The sequence below is a fragment of the Salvelinus alpinus genome, chromosome 33, assembly GCF_045679555.1.
Source record: "Salvelinus alpinus chromosome 33, SLU_Salpinus.1, whole genome shotgun sequence".
In the NCBI taxonomy this organism is placed as follows: domain Eukaryota; kingdom Metazoa; phylum Chordata; class Actinopteri; order Salmoniformes; family Salmonidae; genus Salvelinus; species Salvelinus alpinus.
The window spans coordinates 10,413,974-10,427,559 of NC_092118.1; the positions used below are offsets into that span (position 1 = coordinate 10,413,974).

A 13,586-nucleotide genomic window follows, 5' to 3' on the forward strand; every position below is an offset into this window, starting at 1 on the left:
TGGAGTGATGAATCACACTTCACCATCTGGCAGTCCGACGGACTAATCTGGGTTTGGCGGATGCCAGGAGAATGCTACCTGCCCCAACGGTAAAGTTTGGTGGAGGAGAAATAATGTTCTGGTGCTGTTTTCATGGTTCAGACTAGGCCCCTTAGTCCCAGTGAAGGAAAATCTTAACGCTACAGCATACAATGACATTCTAGACGATTATGTGCTTCTTACTTTGTGGCAATGAGTTGGAATGAGGAATTGAGCCAGGCCTGATCACCTAACGTCAGTGCCCAACCTTACTAATGCTCCTGAAGCAATCCCTGCAGCAATGTTTCAACATCTAGTGGAAAGCCTTCCCAGAAGAGTGGAGGCTTTTATGCCAGCAAAGGGGGACCAACTCCATACTAACGCCTATGATTTTGGAATGAGATATTCGACGACCAGGTGTCCACATACTTTTGGTTATGGAGTGTAGCTTTGAAACAATACTCTACCACTGGCCCGACGATTAAAGTGGTGTAGTGTCTGATCGCGTGCATTAATTTCCGAGGCTTTTGACCTGCCTCTTCATCAGTCCAATGAGCGCGGTAAAAGGGGAGGCTCTTCACACCGAACATTTCTCCTCCATCTCCTCACTTTTCCAGTCAGCAAGCAAGCCTGTCGGAGCTACAATAAGTAGTGCCACTGCGGGGTTACTAAACTGTAAGGATTTCCACCGTGTCTTCACACTTTTTGCTCTATTTTTTCATTTGTAAACGTCTCTCCTCGAATGAAAAGAGAAAAGCAATCGCAATGCTTTTAATCAATTTTTGAAAGGGTGAAATGGTGCATGCACAAGGATGCGAGATACTGTAGTAAGTAACACGGAAATGTATTAACAGGTGCATGAACATGTTTGGGAGAGAACGGGGCTTTTGTTTGATCTTCTTTTGCATGTTTACATCTCGTTCTGCATATCAAAATCACTCGGAGATTAGCTTGTGCATGAGGACTGAGTCGAAAGAACGGTTGCAAACTGACCGGCTAACTATCTAACGTTATGTGAAAACTATTTAGGAAGTGCAGCTTTCCAGTGTCGTAGCATATTTTCAGCTCCGTGTTTTTTTCCCTCGCTTTGATGGATAGAAATGGAAACTACATTTGTTGAATCCTTAACTTCCTACCAGGCAGTGCAATTGAGACGACATGCTGTCCATTTTCAGTGAAGCCATAGTATGTAAGTAGTTTAATTTAGCAACTTGTCTTCGTTTTTTTGTGGTTGCAAACCATTTCAAATGAATGAGAAAATCATACATTGTTGACCAGGCGTTATGTTGTCACTTTGGACATTTATGCAGAATTGTTTAATTGCCTGCGTGTTGTAGCCTAATCTGTTTCTCGACGATGCAAGCTACGTGTAGGCTACTAGTTGTAGCCCAACGTTACCTCATGTGGAGCTATCCACTCCGAGTGGTGCTGAAACCAGCCACGAGCTAATACGGCGCCGGTCTCCATGTAATTCAATGCAGTTTCAGTCATCATTAAGCATCATTTCAATGTTTGGATGTTTATGATGTTTCTATTCCTTTATTCCAATAACAGCAAGTGAACGTTATTAGGCAGCAGTCATAGAGATGCATTGTTAGGCTTCTCGGGTGAATAATTAACATAGCCATAAGCATGTTTCAATGTAGACGACATGGCAAGTTTGTTTATGCAATATATATATATATATATATATTCAACTGCAATAACCACGGTTGACTATTTTCAATTAATATTTGGCACAGGGTATGTTGTGATGTTTTGCTTGGCACTAACAGTAGGTATATGAAATCCATCCAGTTCATAGAGGGATTATGTCTGTCTACTGTCTGTGAATGTCGCTCTTTGACTCAGCGTTGCTTTTATGCCTGACTTGTTTATCACAGTCGATTTGAGTAATATCTAATAGCTATGTCGTACATAGACCTTTATCAAGAAATCCGTATGAACTTCAATGCTGTCACTGCTGTCTTTTGTCTTGACCAACTTTCATAAATGGATAGACCGTGTTTGAGGTTGTGCATTTACCCGTGGGATTTTTACAATTATTGTATTAATGAGGAGAATGATTGGTCTTTTCCCATTTCATATTCTTTCATTTCAATTGACATAATGTGGAAGATTCCCTCATTGGTCTGTATAGGCTATTTAAAATCCTATGAATTCTATGATTGCAGGACTAAAATTGGCATCTGTATGCACATTGCAACATGCCACTCTTTTACTTTTTCTAGAAGATTAACATCAAGTTCTGTAGATGTTTCTTGTATGTTAGATGTAATTACTCTGAAGGGTATATTTGTAAAACAGTTTGTCTACCACAATGCTAACACTGATTTCTCTCCTTACAGTCAGAATAATAGTTGTTTTTCATTCAATCACTGGTTGTATAGAAGTTGTAGATGAGTTGATAAACAAGATTATATCATATTACTCCAATCATGATCTCATCAGGGATATAAGTACTTGCAGCATTGCTGAAATAGAATACCTGGTCTGTGGGATCTTTCCAAGCCTCAATTACAGCGACATGTGGGACATTTGCTTCATATGGCTAGGGTATTTGCTGAAAAGCATATTAGTAAATACATTTATCCAAAGTAATATGAAAACAATAATCATAACCAACATGTAATTGCTCAAAATCTTTCTAGGATAATCTCCAGAACATCAGATTAAAGATAGGCAATCTCATGTATCAGACTAGACCAGATGTATTAGACCAGAGACACAATCATTTACCCTACATTGTAGCAGTCGAATAGAATCACAGGATCACACAGGGTAATGCTTTCTGCTGCTTTATACCATTTGTAATGAAGAGGACTGACTCTTAAGCTCTTCCTGCTCCTGTCAAAATCACACAGAGATGACAGACAGCAATGTATTTCTTTGGTCGATAAACGGTTGATATCATCGTTGTCGTCCATTGATTATCATCAACTAACTCTAGTGATTATTTGTATGAGTTAAATATTAAATGTTGCTTTAAAAGTCTGGTACCACTGATCTAAAGTGAGGACCTTGATTTGCTCTCTCAGGTTCCTTCCTTTGAATTCTGCACTTGGCTTGTAATTTATACGATTAATACTGATCACCTCTGTTTGCCCCCTTTTAGATTGTTCACACTGCTGGAACACCAAATGGATGGTGTATTGCATACTACATCCCCTCACCATCTGCAATGGAGGCAAATGAAGCAATGTGAGTGACTTTTATCGCACAATGAATGCAAGCATTGACGTTCAAAGAAGTAAGAAGTAACCTCTGTTTATAATCTAAGGGAGAGCTGTTGATCTTGGGGAAAATAAGTGTCATAACAATGCCCAAACGGTCCGAGGAGATGCTGACAGACGTGTGGACTTCCTTGTTGCTTGTGTGGATTACGTGTGTCCCTTATACATCCATGACCCCCATCATCAGCCAGTCCAAAAGTTTACAAACTGGTTCCACTGCGCTCCTACGTGGCCTCGTCGAAGGACAAAGAATACTTAGCCGAGCCAAGAGAGGATGGGTTTGGAACCAAATGTTTGTGTTGGAGGAGTTCTCTGGACCAGATCCAATTCTAGTTGGCAGGGTGAGTACTGTAATTGTCAGCTGTATATTAAGCTTGCTTATCGTTTGGAAACATTAATTCAGCCATTTGAATGCTCCACCATTTAATATTTTTTTTTTTTTGTGGGATAGTTTTAGTGCTGGAGAGAGAGACAGACACTGGCCTGATCTCATGCAGGGTTTTGGAGAGAAAAAATAAATCCACAGCTACCAAATTCTGCGCTGAGGCGTTTTGTGTCCTGTCCCTGAAATATGGAATAACAGAGTGAAAATGAATAACTAATGATGTGTTACATTGCAGTGGAATGACCTACAGTACAACCATATATACAGTAGATATATCTACGCATTGTTTTATTCTATCCTTTCTTTTCTATTTTGTGTTTTCTTTCGTTTGTTGACCAGGGTATTGGGTGTGGTTTTCCTTTGAAGTATTTGTCATAGGAACACAAGGATAAAAAAGGGGTATTTTTGGCTACGTTTCATTGTTGAGAATTTGATAGAGCCCTATAATCCAAAGGACAAGGGACACCTGGTACCTGGCCTGTGTAGACGTGGCAGGGCCAAGGCCCAGGGCCCAGGGCCCAGTGAGGGTTGTTGATAAGGCAGGCCAAAGCAGCTTGTTCACAGCTCATTGCAAGAACGCACCTGGGGAGTCTCAACCTGGCAGCTACTACCTCTGACCATTACCCAACCACTCTGGCACATGCACCAGAATATGCCATCAAGGATAAAATTTGACTTCACACTAGCATGATTTACACATACCGTACAGCAGTTATCTATTTATTGATGAGGTTATTTCTTGCTGTATATTTTGTAGCTTAATGCTGTCATGGTATTTACTACTAGTAGTTGGAGGCAAGCTGAAATGACAAGGCAGCTATTATATCATTTGAATGATTGCTGCACCTATATCTCGATCCCTATCCCACCATTGCAGTATGTAAAACACATCATTTTCGGTCCAATCATTGCCAAACATAACAGTGATAAAGAAGGAATTCATGCTGATCGTAATTTATGGCGCCATGGTACTATAAAGCATGGATAGGTAGAAGTCTCTAAATATTCATGAGGTGGAAAATGGAGCCCTACCGTACTGTCTGAATGCCCAAAGTTTGTCAGAATGTCACATAACTTAGCACTCTAACGTGATTTCTTTGGGGGATTATTGTCACGTAGGTTATATCAATAAATCACATGCTCTCATGCAGTGTTTACACCTGTGTTTTCCAAATACCATACGGACACACAAATGTCGTTAAATGCAGCATTCATATTTCACGAGTCTCAATTAAACGGCCTCTGTCGGATCCTCCAATGGCTCTTCGTCAGCGAGCCGAAATAAACAAACACACTGTTTCGCTGGAATGATCTCCTAGGTGTATCTTTGAGATAGACTGATGTTGCTTTTGGCATGCATATAGAGTTGGTCTCAGTGCTGGAGAGAAAATGTCAGGAGGGTTCATGGAAAATAAGGATAGCACTCAAATCTGATTGGTTCGAGGTGTGCATGAAGCCTCTGTTCTTGGTCGGGGATTGTTTTAAGAATGTTTAGCCGTTGTCACTCAAAATAATTAGCATGTGTAGGTTGAAGGACATTGCAAGGATTGTAGGAGTTAGTTTGGTTGAGGATGGATTTGTCTCGCATTTGAAAGACAGTGTTGATGAGTTGCATTATTATTCATAAGGTTAAGTACTCATGAGCATGGCTGGCAGAGCAAAGATAAGTTCGATGTTGCAGTAAGATACAGGTGTAGGAACTTAATTTGATCACCCTGTTGTTGCAAGAAATGTCCTGCATGGCAGGAAATGCTAACTTGTAGTGTGTTCAAGGTTTAAAAAGGCTTCTTACATGTTTTAATTTCCTAACGAAAAATGTATCAACCTCCACAAAAATGTCCATTCATTTTAATCCACACAATAATCCACATTAGAGCCTGTTGCTGCAGGATTATTTTCCTGTTGTGAGAAACTGGTCAAATTAAGATCCGACACATGTGTGATGTCTCTCTCTCTCTCTCTCTCTCTCTCTCACTCGGTCTCTCGCTTTCTCACGCTTAATTAAAAAAAAAAATCTAATGGAAGTGGGAGGTGTGATTCAAATGGGTCACACAGATCTCAGTTTGTCAGTGCAGCCTGTGGTTGTGGGTTGATTATCAGGGAACCCCAGGCCAAGATTAGACTCATTCCATCCTTTACATTTCATTGTGCGGCACTCTGATGTTTAATTATACATAGATCTCCTGTCTTGTCAGCGACCGAGCTCCTCTTGAGTTCCTGCTGGCATTGGAAGGAGACTATTAGCATAAATGTAAGAGTGAGCATGGCGGTGTGGGAGTGTGAGATGGTCACAATGCGTGACGGCGTCATCCTTGCTGTTCTTTACAGCACCGCCATTCTGACATTGTGATTCACTGAGCTGGATCTGCGTCACCCTGTGTCACTCCCATTTGAAGGAAATGCAGTACCTGTAAAACTGAAGCTGACGAGACAGCTGTGAAAGCTTGTTGCTCCAATGTAGAAGTGGTGTGCGGGGGATTTTAAGATTAACCGTGACTGAGTAATGTCTCCAAAAATAACGACTCATTAAGAGCAATGTGAGTGCAGGTGTGAGATTAGATTTAGAATTCTAGAATGTCATATTAACGCCATAAAGTGTATATTCTGGCATGACGTTATTTTTTGTTGTTGTTATTCTCCTAAATCTTCTTCAGACTGCTGTCTGAATTTATAACAAATCCTAGTCTAAGCCAGGATAGTACGTTTCCATGATACATTTTTCTACTTTTCATCCTTAGTTTTAACTCTCTGTGAGTTTAATAATTTAATGTTACAAAGTGTACACTCATTTTCATCCACAAAACAAAACAAAACATTACACTAAAAGGAGAGATACATATTCAACAAATCAACATTTTTCCCAACCTAAGCAAAATTAGATTCTGTTTGTAAAGTGTCAAATTGATTATAGTCTGTGTCACAGTGTGTTGTATCTCACATAACACTGAAGCAACTATTTTTTTCCTTTTCTTTTGATCTCATGTATTATAATGCTTTTAAGAATGGACTCCATTCTTCCCATTGAGGTGCAGATGTATCCAAATGAAACAGCTCCTGACTGATCCTGTTTCTTATTGTCCGCTGCTTTTATCTCTGATACAGTTGTGTGTTTTGCACAAAGAGAATTGATAATAAGCCATTCATATTCAACAGTTCATACTACAAGATTGCGAGGACTGCGAGTAATAAAGAGAGTAATTGGCTTTGATTATTAATGCAGAAAAAAAAACATTTCATATATTTCTGGTGGCGGAAAACGTTTCCGTTTGCTGTTCGAAACAAGATATCTGACACCATAAGATGGATAGCGTGCAAGGCCTGCAATAGTGTGGGCTTGGATATAAATCCCGTACCTCTCACATCCCTGCTACCTTTTCTTTGGTTAGATGGAGATGGATCTTTATCACCAATAAACAATACAATAGCAACTGATTTGATTAATATCACCCATATACAGTGGTTGCTCCACTAAATGTTTTGCGATTATGCTGTGGGATTTAGAGGTAATTTGTGGTTTAGTACAGTACCTTGCGTCACTGTTTCATTGCTCCAGACCAGCGCAAGGGGGAGTTAGAGCACTGATTATGCTTTTGGGTCCTACTGTGTCTCTAACTGACAATGAATGGGCGACATAAACCACATGGAAACTGATAATTGTGCACGAACAATAGAGTACGAATTGCTTTTCCTCTGTCCTACAGCGCACACCAGGGAAAATACACTTGTTTTTTTGTTAATACTCGTCAGTATTACTTACTAAAACTGTTGTTACACTATGGTTTTTATTCTAAGAGAAACTTAGGCTACAATTATGTTGTGGAAATGTTAGGATCATTTTTCTCTTACTGTAGTACTGTAGCCTACTCCTGACTGGTTGCGTTGTGCTGCGCCTGAGTGGCGCAGCAGTCTCACACATCACATTGCAAACTGCGCTGCAACAGATGCTGGTTCAATACCTGTATCGGCCGTGACCGGGCTTTTGATTTCTCTCCTTCAAAAAACAGAAATAAATAATTCTAAATAACAAATTGCCTTTATTTACAAATTAGTATCAATGTCTCACCCCATGTTCAAGAATGTCCCGTTTTTCACTCACTTTACGTTATTTGAAATCGAAAAATTCTCCAAAATATCGTTATTTCGAAAACAAAGCTATAATTATTATTATTATTAATTCATTTAGAATGATATAAAACCCCTTGGATATTCTCACAGATATATTATTTAACACTGTTTTTCACAAGAATAGCAGGCTGTGAATTCTGCAAACAGCGTTTCTAGCAGGACAATATACAGTTGAAGTTGGAAGTTACATACACCTTAGCCAAATACATTTAAACTCATATTTAATCCTACAAACAATTCCCTGTTTTAGGTCAGTTAGGATCACCAGTTTATTTTAAGATTGTGAAATGTATAGAATAATATTAGAGAGAATTATTTATTTCAGCTTTTATTTCTTTCATCACATTCCCAGTGGGTCAGAAGTTTACATACACTCAATTAGTATTTAGTAGCATTGCCTTTAAATTGTTTAACTTGGGTCAAACATTTCAGGTAGCCTTCCACAAGCTTCCCACAATAAGTTGGGTGAATTTTGGCCCATTCCTCCTGACAGAGCTGGTGTAACTGAGTCAGGTTTGTAGGCCTCCTTGCCCGCACACGCTTTTTCAGTTCTGCCCACAAATTTTCTGTAGAATTTGTGATGGCCCCTCCAATACCTTGACTTTGTTGTCCTTAAGCCATTTTGCCACAGCTGTGGAAGTATGCTTGGGGTCATTGTCCATTTGGAAGACCCATTTGAGACCAAGCTTTAACTTCCTGACTGATGTCTTGAGACGTTGCGTCAATATATCCACATAATTTTCCAACCTCATGATGCCATCTATTTTGTGAAGTGCACCAGTTCCTCCTGCAGCAAAGCACCCCCACAACATTGTGCTGCCACCACCGTGCTTCACGGTTGGGATGGTGTTCTTCAGCTTGCAATCCTCCCCCTTTTTCCTCCAAACATAACGATGGTCATTATGGCCAAAAAGTCATATTTTTGTTTCATCAGACCAGAGGACATTTCTCCAAAAAGTACGATCTTTGTCCCCATGTGCAGTTGCAAACCGTAGTCTGGCTTTTTTTTGGCGGTTTTGGAGCAGTGGCTTCTTCCTTACTGATCGGCCTTTCAGGTTATGTCGATATAGGACTTGTTTTACTATGGATATAGATACTTTTGTACCTGTTTCCTCCAGCATCTTCACAAGGTCCTTTGCTGTTGTTCGACCAAAGAGAACTGACGAAATGGACATAGTTTTCAGTAAGCCAGCTTCTTTCTATGGTGCTACCCATTCCAGGGTTCGGACAATAACCACCAGAGGACTTGGAAATTAGCCGGAATGAGGGGATCACCATAACAAGGTATTTTGGTTTAGGTGCCTTTTCTTTAAAAAAAAATATATATAGCCTATCATTGTGTAGGCATACTGTGTAATATAATCGCTAATTAAATAAGGGTTAAATAAAAACATTTTTTACAAAAATATTGTGTTGTAAAAACTTGAATGTGTTTTTGCAGAGCGTACAGCCATGCCGACAACAATCCGTGGATATCAGTGGACCAGGACAAAGGGCCACACCGAAAAAATGCATGGTTGCCAAGAAAGCGGTTAGTTTTGCTAGATTCTTAAAATGTGTATGCACAATTTGTGTGTTGGAGTCACTTTTAATTCTTAATTGATCTACCGTTTCTATCATAGGCCATTGTAATCGATGGGGGCTCAGGGCGGTACCGTTCTGCTCATCTGATGAAGTTGCACATGGATCAGATTCAAACTTTGAAGACCGAGATCGAGTCATTGAAGGCAGACCAGCAGAAAGAGAAACATTATCTGAGGGCAGAGATACGGGCGACAGCTGATGCATTGGTCCAGAGCCAGGCGGCATTGGCAGAGAGTCACTCGTCATTGGCGGAGAGTCAGGCGGAGAATGACGCGTTGAAGAGGGCGAGGAACGAGATGGAGTCACAATCCATGCGAGGTACACCTGTGAGCTCTGGAACTCTACCTCCGACAGGCAGAGTCAACATACCTGGCGGGTTCGTCAGGTCATTGGTTCACCCTGACATTTCCATTCCTCTTCTGACACAGAACTTGACCAACTGCTCACCAGGCACAGCAAGGGCCATTCGGACCGTTATGCTGTTCTGCTATTCCAAGGATGTGTAACTGAAGAGATACCGCTAGTGGACACAGAATACCAACTGGGATGGATCCCGAGGCAGATATGGCTTACCAGTGAACCTCCGGGTGTTCTTCATTAATACTGTGTCTCTGTCCATAACTGATGCAACCCGATAAAGCATTAAAGACAGAGTTAATGAGTACTTGAGGTCACGAGAAAGTCTGGACATGGCCTGCTCTCCCTTATGTAAGGAATTAGACACTTTACCATGTTTACTACAGTATGTACTGTAGGCTATGTTTACTTGTCAGACTGAACCTAATAAACAAATGCAGGCTGTTTCTATCTTCAAAATGCTTTATTATCTAAATGTTTAAAGTGCGTGTGGGCAAGCTCTTGAAACTTCAAAATGTTGGATAAACTTTGGAATTACTATGAGAATAAATATCACTGAATGACAGAAATATTGGAACATAGTAGGCTAATGAAGGTAAACAAATGGTTGCTTACTGGAAAATGCTATTTCCAGCACACACGGTCACGTTGCACAGTGCCATTATGGCTATTAACAGGACAATCAACTTGCCTAGAAGGAGGGTAGGGGGAGAATTCTTCAAATGTATTTCTTAGTTAGGTTGGCTGTATCACAACCAACCGTGATTGGTTGCATTTTCAGTTTAATCCACCAGAAAAGACAGAACAAATAATACAACAAACATTGTGGTTAAACTCAAATATCCTAATTGATAAAAAAAAATTATCATTTTTTATTATTATGTATCACATCCAACCGTGATTGGGAGTCCCTTAGGGCAGTGCACAATTGCCCCAGTATTTCTCTCCCTCTAAAAACAGAAACAAATGTTTTGGCCTTTACAAATATTATTTAGGCCTTTATTCAGATTACAATCGCTCACTTTCATTTTTTTGAAGACGAAATAATCTCGTTATATAAATATCATTATATATATAATCAAGTTGATGGCACAGTCATATAGCCCAGCACCTACATAAAGCTGAGTGACTCACTCATTCATGGCTTTGGATCAAAATAAATAAATACTAGCATTCTTTCTGATAGTCTTTAATAAAGAAATGTTTTGGTTATCCTGACCTGGACACCATCTATAGTATTATAATAGCCCATTATGGGCTATTAGAAGGACAATATACCTTTTCCAACACCTCTCTGTATTTTGATACTTTGTGCAAGACAATTGATCTGCATTAAAAACTTTGTGAATGGGGCCCCCCGTGTGGTGCAGCGGTGTAAGACTCTGCATCGCTGTGCAAACTGCGTTGCTACAGATGCTGGTTCTTCCCCCCTGTTCAAGAATGGCCTTTTTCTCGCTCACTCTAGGTTAAATGAAAATGAGATAATCTCCAAAATATTGTACATTTTTAAACAAAGTGATTATTATTATTATTAATGAATTTAGAATTATATAAATATCTTAGATATTCTCACAGGCCAGATTTGCCCTACCGAAAAACTCCCCGTAGATATTCATGTAGAATCCTCCAATCCTCTAAAAGTAACATTTGGCGGAGAATCTCGTCATTGAAATAAATATTTATCGATATACTGTAGGCCTACTGTAGGCGAAATGAGTCTCACTAGTGTTGCGTAATGTGCTGTTAAAAGTAATGTAGGTCTTATTTATTTAAAAAGTATATTGAAGTTAGAAGCAATAGAATTTGAAGCAATAGCTATTTCAGCATCGTTTCACATTGCGCTGAGACAAGCATGGGGACTGGTCTTGATAAAAATCGAAAGAAAAAAAAAAAAATCTATGAGATTTTTTATTTTCATTATTATTATTATTGCTAAAGGTACTGCATAGGTGTAAATATAATTTTGCAAGAAATCTATGAGATTTTTTATTTTCATTATTATTATTATTGCTAAAGGTACTGCATAGGTGTAAATATAATTTTGCAAGACATAGCACTTGTAAAGCCTAAGAATCTTTTTGAAGGGAAACAATAACAGTCTTAAACTTTTTTGGCAACATAGTGATATATTCTTATATACTGTACAATGAGGAATTCAACTACAAAATACTAGTCTTCTCCCATTTTTTTAAACCATTGCCCCCACCCACAACGTCTATAAACAACAACAATAAATAAGAATAAAATAAGATAAGATAATAGATACAAAATTAAAAAGTAAAGAACATAAATCAATCAACTCTAGCACATGTAGGATGCAAGTGTGTGTGCATGGACTTTGCAGATGTATTTCTCACATGTGCAGTACATAGTATTTGTTTTACAGTCCTTCTTTGGGGGGCAGAATTGGCATCTCCTCCTCTTGCCTGCCCCAGCTGCAGCCTCAGGTGGATCAGGACAAGATTCAGCCCCCGGAACAGCTTTCACAAGCGCTGCAGAGGCTGCTGTGCGGAGGAGGCGCTCCCTTCTTTGAATGTTTCGGAATTACAAGTGCCTTTCCCAGCTGCTCCAGGAACACCCTCCTCTTGTTCCATATCACGAAGGCATTGTATGAGGATACAGCAATGTTGTTATGGAAGATTATCATGGGCCAGTGAGCAGTCATCCTCCAGCAGCTTTAAATTCCAATCACCTTGTCCAGCTTGTCAGCGCCTCCTTTGTAGTTGTGGTTGTAGTCCAAGATGATGGCTGGCTTCCTGTCCTCACGATCACTGATCTCAGACGTTTTGTGCAGTGTGCTCAGGAGGACCACATTCTTGTTTTTCTTTGGGAGGTAAGAAACTAGAGTGGTGGTGGGGGTGAAGGCAAACTTTAATGAGAAGGCTTCTCTCCCCCTTGTTGCGAGGAGTGCAGGGGGGAGCTCAGGCTTGTTCTTTCTAACTGTGCCAACCATGTTGATCTTCCTCTTCAGGAGCTGCTGGCTGAGTTCATAAAAGGTGAAGAAATTGTCACATGGGACAGTGTGCCCCCTCAGTCCATCTGTCACATCAAGCACAACCCGCATCCCCTGGTTCTTCTCTGGTCCTCCACTGGTTGGCTTCCATGTGTAGACTTGCATCTTCCAAGCGTAGCTGGATTATGCATCACAGGCCACCCATATCTTGATGCCATACTTTTCTGGCTTGCTGGGCATATCCTGCCAGAAAGGACAGCGACCTTTTGACAAAAGAGATTACTATCAGTAATTAGTATCAGTGTCACAGAAAACAATCACATAAATCAATGATATTACAGCAATACATAATAAAATGAACAGTGAAAAGCACTTACATTACAGATATGAACATAAAAATGTACCTCTGAATGGAACCAGTTGCTCATCCACTGATACTTCAGGCCCAGGGTTGTAGAGGTATGGCAGATGCTCCACCCACTTTTCCCAGACCTCTCTTATGGCCGCCAGTTTGTCTCTCACACGTCTTGCAGGTCTTGACTCACTGTGACTCAAATCGTAGCATTCTTGAGAAAGTGTGAAAGACTTTCAGTGGCATCATGGCACGGAAAATCGCCCTTCCACTCTCTGCATCCCAGAGACTACATTTAGCCTCGCCTCGGGACCTATACACACCCGCTAAGATTAGCAGCCCTATGTAGGCACGCAGGTCAATCTCATCCATCTCCATATTTACGGAAACCCAGGATGATCTTTTTCTATGGCTGGTGTGATGAACATGTAGAATGTTGAGGCGATGTCCTGGGCATGGGCAACTGCATGTCTTGTGGGCCCTGGGGTCATAAGGCCCTGGGGTAATTTTTATGACATTTTGTTCTGCCATCCTGCCCTGGTTGTCATATGGTGACAAGGACCATGTTATTTTGCTGTT

At 40.3% G+C, this 13,586-nt stretch overlaps 1 protein-coding gene across 4 annotated transcripts in view; it reads left to right on the forward strand.

Annotated features, from left to right (window-relative positions):
• Positions 1 to 422: 422 nt before the first annotated feature.
• LOC139562767 (cadherin-8-like) overlaps positions 423 to 13,586 on the forward strand; it is a 101,603-nt gene continuing 88,439 nt past the window's right edge. Inside the window, exons 1-2 of one of the 4 annotated variants that reach the window (XM_071380770.1) lie at positions 423 to 845; positions 3,134 to 3,592. In XM_071380770.1, the coding sequence (XP_071236871.1) occupies positions 3,338 to 3,592 (255 nt within the window). In that variant the 5' untranslated portion in view covers positions 423 to 845; positions 3,134 to 3,337. The other 3 variants (XM_071380767.1, XM_071380769.1, XM_071380768.1) reach the window with 3 other exon arrangements.